The sequence below is a fragment of the Brachionichthys hirsutus genome, chromosome 22 (assembly GCF_040956055.1).
Source record: "Brachionichthys hirsutus isolate HB-005 chromosome 22, CSIRO-AGI_Bhir_v1, whole genome shotgun sequence".
NCBI classification, from domain to species: Eukaryota; Metazoa; Chordata; class Actinopteri; order Lophiiformes; family Brachionichthyidae; genus Brachionichthys; species Brachionichthys hirsutus.
Window position 1 is genome coordinate 7,927,244 of NC_090918.1, and position 21,044 is coordinate 7,948,287.

The 21,044-nt window shown below is 43.5% G+C and overlaps 1 protein-coding gene across 1 annotated transcript in view; it reads left to right on the forward strand.

Moving 5' to 3' along the window:
* LOC137910981 (voltage-dependent calcium channel subunit alpha-2/delta-1-like) overlaps positions 1 to 21,044 on the forward strand; it is a 44,284-nt gene that overhangs the window by 21,125 nt on the left and 2,115 nt on the right. The window contains exons 7-37 of the mRNA XM_068755403.1: positions 1,328 to 1,459; positions 1,733 to 1,802; positions 2,323 to 2,373; positions 2,893 to 2,992; positions 4,407 to 4,565; positions 4,743 to 4,847; positions 4,943 to 5,021; positions 5,174 to 5,223; positions 5,353 to 5,442; positions 5,984 to 6,046; positions 6,723 to 6,815; positions 6,918 to 6,992; positions 7,522 to 7,593; positions 7,709 to 7,780; positions 7,875 to 7,936; positions 8,135 to 8,211; positions 11,695 to 11,755; positions 11,860 to 11,966; positions 13,340 to 13,424; positions 13,655 to 13,717; positions 14,068 to 14,180; positions 14,287 to 14,358; positions 14,700 to 14,767; positions 14,873 to 14,911; positions 14,996 to 15,067; positions 17,119 to 17,271; positions 18,533 to 18,585; positions 18,701 to 18,756; positions 19,500 to 19,626; positions 20,312 to 20,424; positions 20,741 to 20,823. Coding sequence (XP_068611504.1) covers positions 1,328 to 1,459; positions 1,733 to 1,802; positions 2,323 to 2,373; positions 2,893 to 2,992; positions 4,407 to 4,565; positions 4,743 to 4,847; positions 4,943 to 5,021; positions 5,174 to 5,223; positions 5,353 to 5,442; positions 5,984 to 6,046; positions 6,723 to 6,815; positions 6,918 to 6,992; positions 7,522 to 7,593; positions 7,709 to 7,780; positions 7,875 to 7,936; positions 8,135 to 8,211; positions 11,695 to 11,755; positions 11,860 to 11,966; positions 13,340 to 13,424; positions 13,655 to 13,717; positions 14,068 to 14,180; positions 14,287 to 14,358; positions 14,700 to 14,767; positions 14,873 to 14,911; positions 14,996 to 15,067; positions 17,119 to 17,271; positions 18,533 to 18,585; positions 18,701 to 18,756; positions 19,500 to 19,626; positions 20,312 to 20,424; positions 20,741 to 20,823 — 2,615 coding nt within the window. The remainder of the gene's footprint in view (positions 1 to 1,327; positions 1,460 to 1,732; positions 1,803 to 2,322; positions 2,374 to 2,892; positions 2,993 to 4,406; positions 4,566 to 4,742; positions 4,848 to 4,942; positions 5,022 to 5,173; positions 5,224 to 5,352; positions 5,443 to 5,983; positions 6,047 to 6,722; positions 6,816 to 6,917; positions 6,993 to 7,521; positions 7,594 to 7,708; positions 7,781 to 7,874; positions 7,937 to 8,134; positions 8,212 to 11,694; positions 11,756 to 11,859; positions 11,967 to 13,339; positions 13,425 to 13,654; positions 13,718 to 14,067; positions 14,181 to 14,286; positions 14,359 to 14,699; positions 14,768 to 14,872; positions 14,912 to 14,995; positions 15,068 to 17,118; positions 17,272 to 18,532; positions 18,586 to 18,700; positions 18,757 to 19,499; positions 19,627 to 20,311; positions 20,425 to 20,740; positions 20,824 to 21,044) is intronic.

The following is a 21,044-nucleotide window of genomic DNA, read 5'->3' on the forward strand; positions in this document are numbered from 1 at the left end:
CCCTGAATATAAACACTTCTGAGATCCAGATTTTCTTGGCAACAATAAAAATGTATAACTGGTTGTTGCACAAAGTATGCCCACCCCCTGCACCCAAAAGCTCCCATAATTCAATTTTCTGCGGGGGTCTTACAGGCAAGCGTTTCGACGAGGAGCTGATGCTCAAGGGAAATCCTGGAGCCATATGGGAGAAAACAGCGAGGCTTCCTGTATAAGGTCTAACTACCATGAAACTTTAATTTCCCAGAAACCAGCAAGACAAATCTATTAAGGGCCATCCTCTGGGAGCAGATGGATCAGGTCTGAACAAATTGTCACCACTTATCATCACGCGTTCCTCGACAAGACCACATGCGAGCCATTTAAGGCCAGGCCTAAACTCTGTCTTTATCCTACGAAGAGGGGTTGAGTGAGAAGGAGGGTGAGGGCTACGTTACTCGGTAAAGAAAATGAAGACATGGGAGGATGAGAGATATTTTAGGCTGAACGTCTGTTAAGGAAGTACTTTGTGTTTTCCTTGGTGGCACTTTTAACCAAATAATTTGGTTATATTTACAATAATTCTTGTTTTTAGCCTAGGTATAAATCAAGAGTAATCCTGCACTGGTCACATTTACTGTTTCCAGTTTAACTGTAGTTTCATTGCATAGCGATGATCATGAAACAACATCCCAATTTAGGTTATTAGGCTAAAGGTGATTTCCCCCCGTTACACACTATCATTTTTGCCCCAGCACATCCCTTGACCTCTTGACTCCTCTTTGCGCTTCCTTTAGTCCAGTTACCAAAGTGTACACACAAACTGATGGGGGCATCTACACACGCACACACGCACTTAAGTATGAGTCATTGCTTTGACATGCAGCAGCCCACTCTCCCAGGTAGAGCACGGCTTTCTTTTCCATTAAACTAGATGGATGAAGCATTACGCCAGTAAAAGCTCCTTACTGTACGTCCGTCCCTCGAGTCCATGTAAGATGATTTTGTCTTTTTTCCAGAAATATCAAACCGAGTCATTCTTTCCTATTCCTGTGCTCTTCCCACCGCTGTAGAACTTAGCATCTGGTTTTAGTCTGTTTCAATAGCCGAAAAGGAACATGAGTGGAGTTCTGTCGATTGACGTCTGCAGCTTTATAAGCACAAATCTGCATGAATGAGTGTCAAACTCTCAAGTGTGGTCTCTCCTTCCTCGGAGATGCTTTTTCAGATGAAATGCTTATTTTAATTTTTTTTAGGTCTTGACATTTTGTGCTTTTATGATTTTGTAGACAAAAAAATGACTCATGTACTTTTCTCTCTCTCTCGCTCTCGTCCGTGTGTGTTGCAGCCACCATCATTCTGAATGAGCTAAATTGGACAGAAGCCTTGGAGGAAATCTTCCGGAAAAACAAGGCGGAAGATCCATCACTTCTCTGGCAGGTGTTTGGTTCTGCCACCGGATTGGCTCGGTACTACCCAGGTGAGCGGCCCGCAGACCGCTGACCCTTTGGTGGTCTGAAATTGCCACAAATATACATTTTAATCATGTTTGAGTCAAATAAATCACTGCGCAAATCCCAAATCAGTTTCAGATAGGCTAGCTATTTCATCTTTGATTCCATTTAGGGCTAAGCGTTTTAATTAAGACATTGACCATAAACTATCCAACTTGAACATTTTAAGGTGCAAGAATATTCCCAAGCATAATTTCAAGTAAACATACTTATCCTGTTTTGTCTCTCCCAATTTGCAGCATCCCCTTGGATGAACACGAGCAAGTCAGCCAACAAGCTCGACCTGTACGACGTGCGCAGGCGACCGTGGTGAGTGGAGGGAATGCTCGCTCTTGATGTCACGTCTCTGATAATCTAGCTGTCATTTCTCTAGTGTGCGTCGTGTGCCGACACGCGTTCAGTCGAACTCTGTTATAGTCACATTTTTATTTATTTCATTTCCGCGTTGCCTTAACAGGATAATACCATGTGTACAAAGACAGTTTATTAAAACATTGAAATCCAGGATTCTATGAAAATAAAAAGCACCACAATAAAAAAAAGGGGGGTTTCAAGCAAAAGCTTCATTAGTCTCCTCAAAATGATTAGATCTGGCTGGAAGCCAACAATATCCTTCTAACTTTCTTATTAAATTTCATTAGTCTAGTCTCCGATGGCGACTGAGCACTGAGATGCCCAACTGGTAAAGAAATTAAAAATAAGAAAGCTGTTAAAATGTGAAAGATGGAGTATTTGCTTGATTAAGGAAAGAGAAGATGAATGATTGCAGCTGAAATGTGTGTTGAAGTTCCAAGATCCATGGCTTCTGTGTGTCTGTTATTGCTCATAGGTACATTCAGGGGGCAGCGTCACCCAAGGACATGCTGATCCTGGTGGATGCGTGAGTGACGACCTTGTGATTCATCCTGTTAGTCAGATTGTGTTTTCTTTAAAGCAACAAAAAGCCCTTGACGCCAGCTCACCAAGCGGCCGAGAGCTGCGGCCGTTTGAATTGACCCACTTCATTACCAAAACGAGTGGAACTACAGTGCGACAAATGTTTCCAATGCAGGCGCCATGGCACAGTGCTTGCGTTTGACTGCCAGCATCACTTATTCTGCCTGGACTTTCCCCCCACTTATGTGGCTTTTTGTTGGAAATGACACTCTTGGCACAGAAACGATGCCAACGGCACCGCGATGAAAGAACAACCAAATCTGTCCACTTAGCACAGTAACAGGTCGGGTTTATTTATCCGTTTATGCATCCTCCTATTTGGCCGGAAAGCAGCACAACATAGATTTCCAGAAAAATCACCTAAAAATAAAACACAACTTTGAAGCAGATGAGCAGAGATGCAGTTTTTTTGTTTGCATCATTCCGTGATGTGGAAACAAAAGGTCTTTCTTCCAATCACCAGGAGCGGGAGCGTCTCGGGTTACACCCTCAAACTCATCCGAACCTCCGTCAGCCAGATGCTGGAGACCCTTTCTGACGACGACTACGTGAACGTGGTTTATGTGAGTATTCCTACCCGATATTTTCACCAGTCAGAAGTAGGAAAAATCAGTCCAATCTTTCTTCACTTAGAACTATCTATTTTAAAAGTGCATAATATGCTCCGTTGCTGAATTTTAATGTAGATGTATTCGTGGATTGAATGTTAGTCCTGCAGTTTGAGTCACTTGTTAAAACATGGTAGTGACCTTTTAGTGACTAAATATCGTGCACATGGATGCATTTTTATTGTCACTGCAAATGTGCATGGATGCACATTTTATATACTGTCTGTGTGTGTATATATATATATACACTGTATGTGTGTGTCCAGGGGAACATTAGTGTGAGTGCCTAATAAAGCGAACAGATGACACATCTTGAACAAACCCTGAAACGCCACAGGATGAGTTTGACAAATGAACACGGCCTTATTTCTGACCCAATGCTTTGAATCAGCTTCACGTGATGTAAAAAAATCACAATGCATTGTGCCTATGGGGGGGGGTCCGACGCCAACTTTGTCGGACAGCCACGAAATTCGGTACAGACATGCGTCAAGTCAGGGCAAAAAAAAATAAAATGAGGCATCACGCCATTCACCAACATGGCGATGGAGGGAATATCCGTCATTTGTTTGGCAATATCATAGGGGCGGGGGGGAGGTTATTTCCCTCCGCCGGACACATTTGTGACTCCGCAAGGAGACATATTGGAGGCATTGACACTGGAGATCACTGGACTCAGCTGTGAAGATCCAGACACTAGATATTTTAAGTTATTAAAATGGCTCAGATACATGCAGACGTTCACTTTTGTGTTGCAAGGTTCTTTAAAGGTGGTGTTTGTGCACCTCTTGTATGTTTGCACATGCTTCAGCAACATCATGTTTGCAGTCAAGGCCAAAACAGATGTTGGGTATTAATGAGCCATGTCCCAACGCTGCATAGAGTGTGTGTGTGTGTGTGTGTGTGTGTGTGTGTGTGTGTGTGTGTTGTGCATTATTTGATTGGGTCCATCTGTTCCTCCACATTAACTATTCAGCAGTATTAAGCTTTTATTCTCTATGAATGTAATCCAACCAGTTACTGGCTTGTTGGTGACTCTGGTATAATCGTTTCATAATCAAGTTTGTTTTTTCTTCACCTCCTTATGCCACTGTTTTCACTTCCCTACCTATTCTCCTGCCAACCCTTCCTTCTGCTCCTATAGCTCCCTTCGGTCTGTGTAGATTTGATTAAGTCTGATTTCATTTCACACGCAGCAGATCTTAACGTGTTCTTGAAGTTCGATCTATTTGCTTTTGCACATTTTTTTTAAAAGTCACTGCATGAACTTCAGCATCAAAGGGATACCGGGCCACATATTTGAAAGAAAATATGTGAGAGTGCCTTCCCTTCCTTTTCCCATCAATCCCTCCTTCCCTCTTCCCTCCAGTTCAACGACAAGGCCAAGTCAGCATCGTGCTTCCAGAACCTGGTTCAAGCCAACGTCCGCAACAAGAGGATGCTGAAGGAAGCTGTGCGGAGCATCACCGCCAAGGGAACCACCAACTACATTCGTGGCTTGGAGATGGCCTTCGCACAGCTTTCACAGGTAGAACAACACAAGCCACACAAACTAGTCCATACCGCCCTCTTTTGGTCGTTACCTCACACTGCGGATTTGTTGTTCCTCTCCTGTTGCTGCAAACATGAACTAGTTCCTGTATTCTTAAGAGTGCATTTTAAACATCATAAATAAACATCAATACTCCACTCTCGTGACCCACAGATGAATGTCTCGAGGGCCAACTGCAACAAGATCATAATGCTCTTCACTGACGGTGGGGAAGAAAAGGCAGAGGAGTTCTTTAAAAGATACAACCCGAATCAAGCGGTGGGACTGCAAACAACGCACGTTCAGAGCGTCAAGAATGATATCCTCGCCTTTCACCATTGATCTGTTTCTGACCGGTTCCCTTTGCTTCTCAGGTGCGCATCTTTACGTTCTCAGTAGGTCAACACAACTACGACAAAGGGCCCATTCAGTGGATGGCCTGCACTAATAAAGGTACAGGTATTCATGACCAGAACACAATAGAGGGTTATTGTAGCAGAACAGCATTTCACTTAAGTAATACATAAAATGCGCTTCTCAAGCTCGGGTCGTTTTGGACTTGCTTTCAGGCTGTCTGGTAGAATAAAGTTCTCTCTTTTTCTCAGGGTACTACTATGAGATCCCATCCAAAGGTGCCATCAGGATCAACACTCAGGTACTCACACCACAGCTCCATTATCTGTCCTGGCTCACCAAACCAGTTATGTACTATGCCCTCTAGTGGACAGTTTGCTGATAGACACAGCTAAATAAATCATCCCCTTCTCTCCCCCTTTTTTTTCAGGAATACCTTGATGTTTTGGGAAGGCCGATGGTTAAGGATAGCAGAAAGGCCAAGCAGGTTCAGTGGACCAACGTCTACCTGGATGCATTGGTACGTTATACATCACAGAAGGTGGCGCAAAGAAATAAGAGCGTGCCGGACAACGGTGGGAATAAATCTCTGCTCACGTCGAGCTCTGCAAGAATGAGAAGAAATCTGCTCTTTGTCAGATGAAGACTTTCCAATAAGTGTTGCTAAATTATGCGAAGCCTTCGCTGTTTGTCATCCGGTAAACTCAACTTCAACTCTGTTCCAGCAGAGTTTGTGAAAATTGTCTATTTATTTTTTTGTTGGGGCTCATGATTTTGTCAAACAACTTTTCGGTGGCAGTGTAGATAACGAGAGCAGTCCGGAACGCTGAGCCAAAGGGTTTGGATATTGTCATCGTTTACTGATAAGATGCTGAGGACTTCTCCGAATGTATCCAACCTCAGAAATATCTTCCTTTTGTTCCCGGAAGTCTTATTTTCAAGCCGCGGCTTCCTGTTTCCCAACGACCCAGTGACACCGTGGTTTTATTAACATTGTGTAGTTGATTTATCTTTTTTGTGCCAGTAGCGCTCATGTCTCTGTAATATGTGTGATCTTCCAGGAGCTTGGTTTGGTCATCACTGGAACTCTGCCTGTCTTCAACAAGACAAACACGGGAGCAAAGGTAATGAATGTCTCTATTTTTTATGTAAATCCTAATTTTCTAATCCATGGACATGGCACAGATGCTTTGTAAGTCATTTTACCTGTACATGTGTGTCAAATCACTCACTTGTCCTCTTCAACATCCATCTACTCAACACTTGGCTGTGGACATTTACCATCTCTCTGAAACGCTGACCACATGAGACAATTCTGCAAGCTCGTGGCATTTTCTAATGTTTACCAGACTAAAAAAGAGCAAAAGAAATGATCCCAATTACCATCTCATCCTTTGCTTTCATCCCGGTCTTTCTTGTGGCCCTTCCTCATATCCCTTGTTGATGCTGAGGTCCCTCGAAGCTCTCCCACGTGTCTCTGCAGGAAGAGAATGTGGCATGTCAAAAAAGGGATCAAGCCTACAGAGAGAAATAATCCAGTAGCTTAAAGTGCTTCAAGATGAGTTTGCATGTCTTCATGGAAGGACTCGGGGTTACCTCCACCGTGGACAAAAGCAAGGCCTTGGAAAATGCCTTGTCTGTGACTCACAGCGGTGTTTAAAGCCTTTGAGGAGACTGTCCAGATTTCTATTTCACTCCATTTTGTTTTTTTGCAATTATTCAGAATGCACAGAGGGACTTGACTCATCCAGGAAAAAATAGCAGGACTCGTGAGTCAATGTTTTTTTGGTTTTCTCTTAGAAATCTCAGAAAATTCAGAACCAGCTCATCCTGGGGGTTATGGGTATCGATGTTTCCCTGGAAGACATCAAGAGACTGACGCCTCGGTTTACTGTAAGCGCACCCTCAGTGTCTTGCATTTTACACTTGGTACCGCAGGCTTGTTTCATTCTTCCTTTCACATACATCCCCCCCCCCCCCCCCCCCCCCCTGCAGTTCGGTCCAAATGGCTACTACTTTGCCATTGATCCCAATGGATATGTGCTGCTCCACCCCAATCTCCAGCCACGGGTAGGCAAAATCAGTTGTGATTTTTTTTTTAATTGGCCACGTTGGTTCAAAAAAGCAAAACATCTTAGTCAAAACGTTTTAACCTGAGATGCATGATAGAATTTCAGCGACTCATTGCAGAAATATTCGTCTGTCATGACGCTTAGCAAATATTAGGTTACTGTACATGGCACAGGATCTCTGCACAGCAAATACATAATTCTCCTGAATCCCTTCTCTGGTTTTGTTTGTATTATTTGGCTGACGTTTTTGTTTCATATCCTGATTATATAGGTCCAGAATGATATTTATTAAAACTCTGTGGCCTTTCAAAATTGAGCTTTTCCTTTTAAATCTACACATGCACAGATTAATTACATGCAACAAAGGTCAGTGTCCGCAGTTGTGTTCGTTCATAATTGGCTCCCTTTTTCAAGGCAAAACAAAAAATATAAATCAGATTTAGAAAAAAATTCTCAGTAAATTATTTCTGCATCTATTTTCATTTCACCTAAAATCTACAGACTAATTGTTTTGCATTTCCATGCAGACTGCCAAATTTCACGAACCGGTGACGCTGGACTTCCTGGATGCAGAGCTGGAGAACGACCTCAAAGTGGAGGTTTGGAAAACAGATTACCCCCCTTCCCGATTCCATGAGCTCATATCAGAACATGGGGCGTGTTCCTTTCAGGATGTATCTTGTTTTCTATTTTAATGATCTTTTTTATCGACAGTTAAGGCGAAAGATGATTGATGCGGAAACGGGGAATTATACGATGATTACTTTGGTGAAATCACAAGATGAGGTAATTGAATATTGAACGATATTCGAATCTGTGACTGCAATAAACAGATTTGCATTGAAAATGTAACGCACTGACCGATCTGTTGCCCTCAAAGCGCTACGTTGACGTAGGTCGGAGGACATACAGTTTTGCACCGGTGAAGGGGACCGACTACAGGTAAATATTGATCACATGATGTGTGTCTCGTGTTCTGATTCATCTATTGTGTGCGTGCGAAGTAGATTTTTCCATACGCTAGTCCAGAAATAGAGGAACTCCAGATGCATTGCACTGGCAAACGAGTTCATCATACATAATCAAGTCGGTGGCTGATCAAGATTTATTTTGTGTCCTCTCTCTGTCTCTCTCTCCCAGCCTGGCCCTCGTCCTTCCTGATTACAGTTTGCACTACATCCAAGCTAAAATCGGCGACACAATCACCCAGGCAAAATGTAAGTGCTACTAAAATCAGTTTTGGATCTTGACTTGTTCTTTGGCTTTTTGCACTCGGGGAACATTTTCCTTGCATTCATACGGGCACATGGTTGGAAAAGGACCGCTGATGTTCTCCAGAATCATTATTGCTCTTCTTGTAAGGCCGATAAACACTTGTGTCTCAGCTTATACTTCCCATTCATCACATGCTCATGTACACACACACACTTAAAATGTATCTACACAGACGCCACACGCCCCTCTGCTAACAAACCCCCTCGTATTTGGTGCTGTTTAAAGTTGTCATCACCAGAACAGCGGGATGAGTGGATCCAGTGTCCCTTTTCACACGTGTCGTCCTCGTCAAGTCATTTTCAGCCAAGTGCCTCGCTGTGTGTGTGTGTGTGTGTGTGTGTGTGTGTGTGTGTGTGTTTTCATGCCCATCCTCAAGCATATGATGAGATGGGATACAGCCAATCAGAGGTTCCATATGTGTGTCTCGCGTCTCTATTGGCCCCTGTCTGTTTCCACTAGTAAAATATGTCATTGGCTCATCGTGTTACTCAAAGGACCACTTTATAGGCTGTGTGTGTGTGTGTGTGTGTTTTCACCGCAGTTAAGCGGAGCTTTCTCTCTCTATGTTTGGCCGACTAGCTAAAAGCGGGCTTTAAAGAACATTAAATTTGCACAACGTAAATTTTTTTTTTTTTTTTTTTGCACAATTCAAATAATTCTTATTAACTTGCTGGAGGTGCTTTTGGAATTCAAGTGGTGTGTGTGTGTGTGGGGGGGGGGGGGGGCACACAAGTAAAAGCAACACTGTGTGTTGTGTTGTGTAATAGCTGTAATTTGTGTTAAAATACTGAATCTTTTTCCCGAAGGCCTTCTCACAGTGTCAGGTTCAGCTTTTTATCAAATAAACGCACGTCACGCTGTGTTTATTTGATGAAAACGGAGTCTGCAATCACAGAATGGGGCCGTAAATTTCTGGGGACATTGAATTGACTTGCATTCAACACCTCGAGGGTAACTTTGACCGTCACAGCTACAATCTCACTCTTCAACTTTAAAGGAACAGGTCACCTAAAAGTTTGACTCGCCGACATTCCAACTGGGAGTCAAGGGAATATTCTTAGTCAAAAATAAATACTGTACATAAAAAAAAAGTACTTCTGGTAGTTGAATTGAAGCATTGCAACCTGCAGTACCTGGAGACGACAAGAAAAACACAATTCAGCTGAAATGGCACGCCGAGATCCCAAATGGATTTGTTTTTCGTTTTTATCCTTTTTTAAGCTAAAAATCCCTGAAGCCTGTAAGATAAAAAGGTTAGCATGCATGAAAGAAAAAGCAGAATTTGTTAGTTGTTTAGGTGAATCCTGCAGGACTGTGTTGCCATGAAATGTTTTGTGGAGCAAGAAACCTGACCTGACTTTCCATCTGCATGGAGCTGAAAAGATGATGACTTCATTAATTCATGTTTGAACTCTTCCCGTCAGCAAAGCACCTGCTGGAATTGAAAATGATTGATTTAAGACTGTTTCTGCTCCTAAAAAAATGAAAGCAGTCCCCGTTAGTAAAAATCCAGGAGTTAGTAATGCACAAACCACACGTATAATCATTTTCATGTGCAGCAACTGAGCCTAAATGACCTATAGAAAACCAATTTCCCTTAACAGTAATTTTACTTAAACTCTAAATGTTTTGTGCTGTTGTTAACAATATTCTGATTCAAGGCCAATTTGAATAAAATATTGCGTAACTGTTCTTTGTCCGACGCTGTTCCTCTTTTTCCATCCTCCTCCTCCACTCTTGATTACTCCTGGTGTGTTCGACCTCCCTCCCATCACAGCGTTTGTGGGCAAGTATTCTCCTCCTGTGTTTGAGATAATCACCCCCCCCCCCTTCCGTCATACTCTGGATGCAACTTCCCGTCTAACTCGCGCACACACAGAAGCATTTTCTTTTCATTGTCTGTTTAATTTCATTTACCGGTACTAGCTTGTGCTTAAAGTTGCCCGTCACGCGATGCTGAATTAAGCCGGCAGCTGCTCTCGGAAGCGACGTCCCGCATGCAACTTGCATCCACTCAGCGTGTGCATGTGTGTCTTTAACCCCCCCCCGCCTGTGCCAATGGTCCTCAGATGTGGTTTTGGCATCAACTCTCATAGCAGGAAGGGCAGGATGTTAGCATTATTTGAAGGTGTAGCCGTAAAGCTGTGAATCTGTGCCCAAACACAAGCTGGTGCTCGACTTATTTAATTTTTTTCGACTTTTTCAGAGGTGCTTATAAATGTCTGCATGTATAAATGTTTAAAACACCAAGCGAACCCGTCACTTTTCTTTTTTTTTTTTACCCCAGTGGCCACATTTGTTGAGATCTGCTCTCGCTTTTCACGTTTCCAGGAGTGACGTTGATTTGTGCTGAAATGCGTTCGCATTTTGCGAAGGATTGTTGCTACATGTCTCGGATATTTTACCGACGCAGTTCTTGGGAGGCATGTCATCATTAGCTTAAAGAGGCGTGTGAAAGTGCAGAAAATATAAGCAGTCGTCACTCTCCCCAAACCTCCCTGCGATCCATCATGACTGGACACTTTGTTGAATTAGTAAGCGGTGACTGAATATCAAAGAAAAAGCACATGGGTGTAATTATTTCCCAATCATCAGTGCCAAAGAGGAGCCAATGTCGTCGTGAGGAATGTTTCTGCACAGTATAATGGACTGTCAACGCGACATGCTTTGGAGAATGTCAGTGTTTATGAGCTATGTGTGGTATTGTATCACCGGAATGCACAAAGGAATGCTAATACTGATGCTTGAAAAATTCATCTTCACTTTATGAAGTCCTGATCAAATTCAAAGCCTCTCCTTTTGTTCTCCATCATCCACCGTCTCCATTTACATCCAAAACCCGAAAAACCTTTTTTCTTTCTTTCTTGCAATCCCAATATTTCTATTCAGGACGAGCTCTGTGAATAAAATATTGTGTCACCTTTTGATCCTTGTGGTTTTACCCTGCCTTCTCTTCCCTCTCGTCTGTTCCTTCACCCGGGGGGATGACTCTTGTTCGCTCACTTTCTCTCTGCTGGGATTTTTTTCCACTCCAGGGAAAAATGGCAAGTATTTTATTCTTTCACTTTCATCTTCTGGTCTCGAGCCTTGTTCGTCCTTTACCCGGCCTGACTAAGTCTGTAACTGATTGTCCGCTGTCTGCCTACAGTTTTTGAGAATGATGTGGTATAATTATTTGTTTTTAAGTGTCAATCCTGACTTTCCGTAGCCTCCTTGCTCTGTAACTTGATATTTTATTTGTAGAATCATAGCGATATGAAGGAGAGATGCTGCAGTATACATTTATTTCTGAGCTGTATTCAACAGGCAGGTGTGGCATTCTGTCCAGTGGAGCTCCCTGTTGCCTGTATGAATGAATAATTTCACTTCATTCGTAACTTCTTCAATATTTAGTCTGCATCCTGACAGTTTATTCCTTTCTCCAGTTTCTGAAAGCCTGCTGGCTGATAAGTTCGACGAATATGGCTATACACTTATTGCACCGAGGTAAGATGACTGGTGGGTTACAGTCGGAGTGAATTTTTATTTATTTTTTTAAACAGAGGATATTTTATTAAGTTATGTATTTGTATTGGTTCATATTTGTACAGGGTGTACTGCAAGGACTTAAAGCCACCAGACAAGAACAAGAACAACACGGAGTTCCTCATGGAGTTCAACGATTACATTGACACAAAAACGCCAAACCACCCCATGTGTGAGTATCGACACCGAATATTCTCCTCATTTGCATCACAAAAGAGCTGCAGCATTTGCTTTACTGTGCACGTGGATGAATGTCAGCCACATGGCTCGGTGTCGGGATGTGCACTGAAAACTTTAATGGAAGAGAGAGTCAAGTGAAACCGATTCCCACAGGTCTCTGGTGTGCCGGTGAAATAGCCGTCTGGCTGTGCGGCGTGCACGACCAGGCGAATCTCTGTGATGTGGAACCCCTATGTTCGCGTTGCCCATTTGACGCTAACTCCGAAAGTCTGACCATCACACGCCTGAGTGCACATGTGTGAGGCGCGTCGGCTTGGACGTGACGCACACATTCTCGCACGCGCACAAATGTTCACCAGAAATGTGCGTTCCACTCCACGCCTATAGCCGCCCAGCCTCATCCAATTACCGTGTGTTTGTGAGAAAGAGCAGGACACGTCAAGCCAGGAGCACAAAAGCAGCAATTAAACACAAATCAGAGGGCAGCGACCTTCTCCGGAACATCTGACCGATGCATTAGCGTCTAAGCGCTCCTTTAAAAAAACACCCATTGATACAATCATTCGTAATGTGCACTGGTATTTATAAAAGATCTATAAAAGTTTGACAATTCCAGTTCGAGAGCGGCATCAATCCAATAAAAGTTTTCTGCCCGTTGAAATATTGCCCTCCCCATTATTAGCTGCTAGTTTAATGGAGTCCACGGGGAGTTCAGAGAGGGAGAGGAGTGCAGCCCATGTGGACTGTTGGCGGCTTGAGTATCGTTACACGCTTTGCTTGGTTAAGCCACTGCAGTGGCGAAAAAGTTGAAGTACATTAGAAATTCCTTGGCTGTCTTCAATAAAGGACCTCTAATGAAAACCATTGCGCCGCGAGGGAAGGTGGGCCAGGGAGGGGGGATAAAGTGTTGCACCAGCTGCTTTCTCTGATGTGTGTGGTTTGTCATAAAGATTGGTTGAGGTGGTGGGGGTATATCGACTAGCCTCCATGTTAATGGACTGAAGCGGGTTGTCAGAGGCTTCAAAGTGGCGGGCACGGCCCCCAAAACCCCTCTTTTATCACCTGTTAGGTTTGTCATGTGGTCTTACACCTTGACCAACCCACCATCCACACCTTGTCAGCATAAGTCACATTATTTGTATTTATTTATTTTTGGTTTTGTGAATTTAATTACACATTTTACTCAACTTTTTAATCTTTGTTTTTATTCTCTTACATTGTAACTTTTTGGAACTAAAAATGTATTTTACCTTTTCCTGCCTGCTGATTCCTGTAAACAAACATCTCATAAGGATGAGAAACTTCAAATCTGATTAAAGACTGGACACTTGAACATTTACGCGTTTGGTTGTTTGTGTTGTTTAGGTAACGTGAACCTGGTGAACCGGTTGCTCCTGGATGCTGGTATCACCTCGGAGCTGGTCAAGATTTGGAAAAAAAATGACTCTCTGTAAGTTAATATTTTTATTTTATACTTAAAGGTGGAACCATCTTTTTATTGTCTCATTTACTAAAAGCAGCAGCTACGAGTTTCATTTTTTTCCCTCCCTAGAAGTCCAAATGGAAGAATTGAATACAGATGGTTCAAATATTTCAGCTGGCACATGTCATGCAGACGTAACGCGCATTCTGGCTTTTTGCAACTGGATGTTTTATGGCTTTATCTCCTCTGCTTGTCAGGCATGGTGTTGTGGGCAGATTTGTTGCCACCGATGGAGGGATCACGCGGGTCTATCCCAAAAGGTACATGTCAAGCTCATGCAGGATGCGTCTGATTTAGGAGGAGGAGATGGTATGTTCTGGATTATCCAATAGAAGATGATGGTCTGCTCAGAAAGCTGCAGATAACCAATAAAGTGCCTTCATATTCCCAGAAATGACATTTGGAAGAATCATCCATCCTTGGAGGCTTGTTTGTGTTGTGGTTAGCAAAAGCCAAACATGGATCCTTATCTCAATTCCCCTTTTAGACATCACAATTAAACCAGAAAGGATATTTCAGAATTACAGATGTAGATTTATAGTCATAAACTACTCTGAAAGTTCTGGTGTGTGTGTGTGTGTGTGTGTGTGTGTGTGTGTGTGTGACACAGTGCTGGGCTGTCCTGGGAGGAAGAGGCAGAGACGTACGAATCAAGTTTCTACAAGCGAAGTCTGGACAATGACCTGTACATCGTCACTCCGTCCCCTTACTCTAAAGACAACGGTGAGTTAAAAACCACCGTGCACGTGTGTGTGTGTGTTTTCCTGTCTCCGTGTGTGTGCACACGCATACTTGTGCATTATTCCCCTTTTGTGTTCCTTCTTTACAGCGAGCGACGAGTCGGTTCTGGTGAGCAGAGCAGTAAATATCATTGTGAAGGACATCACACTCCAACCAGCCGGTAAGGACACACACGCAGACACACACACACACACTCACCCATGAGGACAAATCCTCACTCGCCGGCTGCTACTCTCACAACTATGTTCACACACCTACAGTTTGGACCCACACATGCGCACACTGAGGGTCTCATTTACACACCACTACTCCTCATTTGTCTATTTCTCCTTCTCACTCTGACATATACACACAAACACACACACTCAAGCCACACATCAAGTTGTCTCGGTTTTCCTGTGATCTTCGGCCAAGTTTGCATTTTCCAAGTTCAGAGCGTGAAGTTGACACGGAGGTCCGTCGTGATCACCTCGGATGTCGGGCTTTTGTGTTTGGTCCCAGTGGTCGGAGTGAAGTTGGACATCGGTGCCTGGATGGAGAACTTCATCAACGCCACGCAGAGGAAGAATGTGAGTAGATGGTATCGGCGTGATGCATACACACCCAAGGACACACACACACACGCTCGATCCGGACTATGACTCATTGTTCTGTCTGCTCTGCCGTATTTCTAGTGCAACGATGAGATCTGTGGCTGCCAGCGAAACCACCCGGTGAGAGGATGAAGAGCATATCTAGTGTTCTGCTGTTGGTGCAAATGAGCATGTTGGACTGATTCAATCTCTCTTTGAATCTAGTATGTCGACTGTGTCCTTCTGGATGATGGGGGCTTCCTGGTGATGTCTAATAAAGATGAGGATATTGATCAGGTGAGTCATTATTTGAATTTTACACTCGCTACAGAGCGCAGCGGGTTAGATGAGATGATCTGTTTTCAGGCAAAATAATGACCGCTTTGCGGGTCATCGGAGTTGCTGGAGCCTATCCCGGCTTGCTATTGCTGCACACTCCGAATGCGTCGCCAATGCATCGCGGGGCCACACAGGCAGACAACCACTCACGCACACGCTCATACACTACGGGGCAATTTGGAGTAACCAATTAACCTAAGCTGCTGAGGCGGGAGGAACCCAGAGAAAACCAGGACACATTGAGAACATATAAACTGCACAGATAGGATTCGAACCCGGTACCTTCCTGCTTTGAGGCGACAGCGCTAACCACTATGCCAGATGAGGCGTCAACTGAATTGAATATATTCTAACTTTAAAAGCTTAGTTTATTTAAAGCCCAGACATCAGAGTTTTGCACAAAAGTAAAAAAAAGTAACCTTTCTGTAAATCTTTCTTAATTTAATAGAAATTTAAAAAGACAATTTTCTCAGTCTATTTTTTTAGCCATCATATTTCCCAGACGATGGTCATTTTTGCCACTGCTTACTCAAAAATCCGTATTTTATTGCAGCCGAAGATCTCGGCGCTCTTTACAACTCATCAATCCACTGAAATAAACTCTTCTTGTTTGAACAAGACTCGGCATGTTGAACCTGTTGGGAATTGTCAGTCACTCTCAATTTGCCGCAAATAACCCAAATTAAAAACAAAATCAAACCATAATTTGACCCGTCTTCACATATCATCAACAGATACAGGCGAGTGCGTACAGTAAGTGCATAGATTGTTTCCATTGACCTATGCTAAGTGTGGGCCCCCCGCTGTCATCTGAGTAAATGTTTTTTCATGCAGCCTTGGCTCCTTCCTAATCAGGGCTGGGTGTGCGCTGGATAAATCAGTCGCCCTCTGAAGTTTGGCAGCAGCACTAAAACCCAAGGGCCCGAGGCCTTGTTTGGAAAAGGCTGCGTGCCCTCAATCATATTTCCTACAGGAGCGAACTTTCTTTCTCTCGCGATCTTGTTCATTTTCTTTCTCCAAACCTGCCCCCACCTCCCCACCCCCGGGGAGTCTGCAGCCAACAGGGCTGTGACTGTTAATTCATTATTCCTGTTATTGCACAGTGAAAGGAGAGAAGGCTCCCTTTACATTATAGTTGGGAAGATTTATACGTCCTGTGGCGGTTGGAGTAAAGAGGAATGGATATGTGGAGGAAGGCTTGTTAACGGTGACCTTACAAAGTGGAAGAAAAGAGATAGCTTACATTTCCACACGTGCACATCTTTCAGCGCACATAGATGGATGCTATTAACTGTACTCACACCCTCCTGGATACACGAGTGTGAAAACACTCCCATGCACACAGCCTGCACAAACGACTTCCTCTTAATAATTTATGGCTGTGTTCATCAGATTACACTGAAGTCCATCATCGTAGTTTGTGTGTAATTTTCTTTGTGTGTGTGTGTCACTGGTTACACATTCTTTGGTCTTTGGTCATGTGGTTTAAATAAAGTTAACAATCCTGAGTCAACTTTATAAAAGTGTTTAAGTACTGCGTAAATGCAAATTCAAGTCTGTAACACTTAATTGGTGCATTTGAAAGGTTGTTTTTTTTCCTTCAGACATTTCTCAGAACCTTGTTATTCAAATGATTCCTGCTATCAGTCTAATAGCAGGTAAACATTTCAAAAAACATCCAGGTGTTCTAAACCACATGTCCAACTGGTTTAAATGTGTACTTAATGTTGGATTGAACCCGGTAGCCCCATTTCTTTTTATATATATTGTAATATTTAGGGGACTGTGCACCGTAATTACAACTTAAATATTCACAATGAAACCTAATTCAAAGACCTTTACCATCCATCCATGGAATCGTCCTATGTACCTTGAGATAATATTTCATTTCTGGAACTTGAATCACATTTCTTTTAAATGTTTTTCTCTACGCACATTCTGATATCTGCACAGTTTTCTATGTGCTTTATAAGTAGAGCTGTTCTTGTTCTCTTCTTCCTGGCGTGCAGATTGGCCGTTTCTTTGGCGCTGTCGACCCAATCCTCATGAGAACCCTGGTCAACTCGTCCCTTTTCACCTTTAAGAAGACCTTCGACTACCAGTCGCTTTGCGACCCCAAGAAGGAAAGCGAGGCGGCTGCAGGCGTGCGATCTGTCTATGTGGTGAGTTACATAAGCCAGACACGCAAACACACAGTCACCCCCACATGTGCACACCCACACTAGCATGTTCACACATGTCGATATCCGTGCATGCATATATTAGTCATTCCCCCCCGCATGCGCACACAAAGACGGATGCAAGTACACTTGCGGCCTTCGGTAACCACTCCTTGCTTGTTCACACACTTCTGAATGGTCACACTTGTGTGCACACGCACACACACTCATCGGGGAGCCATAAATCAGGACAGAGCAGATGAGAAGGGAAGGGGAGGGTATGGTGAAAGCATTGGAGTGGGAGTCGCAGTAACAGGATTAGGTGGTCTAGCGTGCTTGGCTAACACGCCGAGCGATGGGGTAAGAGGCGCTGTTTTTCATCACTTCCAAAAGGAACAGCAGCAGAAGTTTAACCGTTGCTGATGAGCTTCTCCCAAACTGCTGAATGGTCCTTACAGGCAGTGGTAGATGGTTGCAGTAACACGGTTACTTAAATTGTCCGCAGCTGTGCAGGGGCAGATGTCTACCTGCAGCAAAGGTCACCATGGCAACCCTCACAAATGGGGTTTTAATGTTAACATTTCAGATTTTTTTTTCTTGACCTCATTCTGCATCCGATCTGGATGAAATTCAGTGGTAAGATAGAGGTCCCCCCCCCCCTACATGAATGTGTCAAATTCCATAAACAACCGAGATATTGAGGAACAGATTTTGAAGCTGCATTGACTGCAATGTTAACGAACATGTCACTGATCCAGAATCCAGGATCTCTTCTGGATCATCACCCAAATTTACATCAACTGTTCCTGGTAAGAGTCCCAACGTTTCCTGAAAATGTCATCAAGATCCGTCCAGAACATTTTGAAGTTATCTTGCTAAAAGACAGACGGACAGCGACAAACCAACGCGGGCGAAAACGCAACCTCCTCGGTGGCGGCAATGGCTTGATTGAAGAGTACCAGTCTCTTGAATGTTTTCTGTGAGATTAAAGGCGCAGACTCTCGTTGTTTCAAGATGTTGACAATTGTCAGTGATGCCTAAACCACCACAATAAGTTAAGACTCCCCGTTGATTCAGCAGCCTATCAAATTAAGCTTCACCAAAAACACGACCATTGCATGCCAGTCATAATGAAAGCAACATGACCTCTGATTCAAACCATGTGCTGATTTTGTTTACTCTCTGCTGCTTTGTTTACATATTTATGCCCTCATCCATTGAAGAGGAGTTTGCATGACTTGTTTATGTTTTTCTGCCCCAAAAGCCGACGATTGCAGATATGTTGAATTTAGGGTGGTGGGCGTCAGCAGCAGCCTGGTGAGTCCCATTTCTCTGATCTTCATCCTATTAGGTTTGCCATCTCACTTTAAAACAATTAACACACATTCAAAATAAAAGTCCTTTCATGCTTAGGTTTTGCTTTTGATCCTAGGTCCATATTGCAGCAGTTGCTGGTCAGCATCACATTCCCCAAGTTCATGGATGCAGGTGAGTCACCGTCAATTTCAGTCATGAAAGAGAAACGTGCTTTGTGATTTCGAATTTTAGTTTATTTTCCTAAAGCTTCTATTATCTTGGAATTCTGGTGCGATGTTTGCCACATGACGGGAGTGCCTAGTCATCCACAATCCTGGATCAATTTGTGTAGGAGCAGTTGTATTGGAGAGCCGCAGCCCATGTGGATGTGGATGCGTGTCTGTCTGTGTGCGTGTACAGAAATTGTGTTATTTTGTCTCAAAGTCCAATTACCAACAGGTCATAAAAGAATTATAGGTCTCTGCTTGTGATTAAGATGATTCACTTCAAAGAATCGGATCAACAAATCTTCTGACTTCTTATTCTGAACGCATTAAACCAAGCTTTTCATTATCTGAGTTCTGAGACATGCCTTCAACACCCAAACAGCTGTTAAGTTGTTTCTGCAGTAAATGAACACTTGATATTTGCCCAGGATTGGCACCTTACTTGGTGCGTTTTTAAGATGGTAAATCTTTTGTGCAAAAGGGGATTCGTGTTGATTTTCAGTTTACTCTGTCGTTGCATAATTCTCTTTTGCCAAATGTGGCAGAACATCAACAGGAAACCTCTCTTGGAAGCGTTTTGTAACCTCCTACCTGCATCATTCAACAATACCACCCTTTTAATGAATGCTCGAGTGCCAGATGCCTGTTTATATTTGAAATGTCTGTGCAGATTAACGCACTTGAATGCTCTCGTGTGTCGTTCTGCAGCCGAGATGGACGACGAAGTATCGGATGCCATGCTCAAAGAGGTCTGCATCACGGAGCAGACTCAGTATTACTTTGAGAACAGCCAGCTGTCTTTCAGAGGCAGCATCGACTGTGAAAACTGCACCAGGTACAAAAATAAATGAATGATGTCACCCAACCAGGCCAATAGCGTATATGCACAAACGCATAGTGGACAGTTATTGTCCCGACACTTTCTCTGACCTGCCGTAATGTTTGCATCCACGAACGTCCCAAGAGGTGGCGCTCAGAGAGGAGCAATAAAAATCCACATGCCACGAAGGTGAAGTCGAGTCACTAGTGTAGACCACCGTCTTGGCATATTCGTGTGTATGACTGCGCAGATGTGTGTGTGCTCGCGCCATTTTAAGGCCCCCTCGTGTCTGCTAATGGAGTGCCTGCCCGCATGCCGCGCGACGTTCCTGCACATTAGCTGCACACAGGTTTCTTTTTAATGACTGCCATAAAAAAAAAAAGCAGAAAAAATCATTTGTGCAACAGCGACATGTGGGATTCAGGTAAAGGTCTTGGAGGTTGGGGTGACACTGCAGGTTTTTGTGCCCCCCGCCCCAGAAAACAGGGGGGGGGGGGCTTTCATTGAGCTAGACAAAGTGCTATTTCATTGTGTAGAAAATAGTCACACATGAGGATCAATTCAAAATCCTCAGTTCTCTCCTTTCTGGTTAAATGTTCAGCAGCTCCCGACATCTCTTTATGAAATTGTATCCATCTTTCCTGGACTTGAGCCCGTGTGTGAACAACTTCTCAGGTGTCTCTTGTGCGTCTTCTCACAGGATGTACCACGCCGAAAAGCTGCTGAAGACGAACCTGGTCTTTATCATTGCTGATGCAAAACTCACCTGCTTATCCTGTGGCGTCAATCCATTAATCCAGGATGAACAGCAGTGTATCCTTTCACCAAGCGCAGCCATCGTTCGGCACGGAGCGAAGACGTCTGACTCAGAAACCAGACGTCTGCCAAAAGGACTCCTTTTTGAAGAGATAACAGTGAACGGACACTGATTATGATGTCAAAGACATTTGAAATACAAAACTCCATTAAGGTTTGAATAGACAATTTTTATTTGATTTGCTTTATTATAATTTACCGTGGTTATTTCCCCAGATAATCAACATGTTATACTTAAACACTTCCATTAAGGAAGCCCGAGTCACAATTGTGGAGTCTGAGTCGTCACGTGTCCTTGACTTGAGTCATCCAGCTGATGGTCCAGACCCCTGTGTACTGGCTCAGAGTCCTCGCTACAGGAAAGGGCCGGCAGTCTGTTTTGATAGCACTGACAACGTAAGTTCCTTTCATCAGCTCCCGGTCGAGAATGCTGACTTTCTGCGTGTTAGGTTTCGCTGTTCCTTGTTCGCGTTGGGATTTAGCAGCACCACGAAATCAGAAATGACCTTTCAAATTAAAGCGCTCGAAACCAGGATTAGATGAGAGCATTTCAAAGTGATCAAAATGTTGAAGCAGCAGGCGGTGGAACCAAAAAAAAATTAAAAAGCTGTAATTTC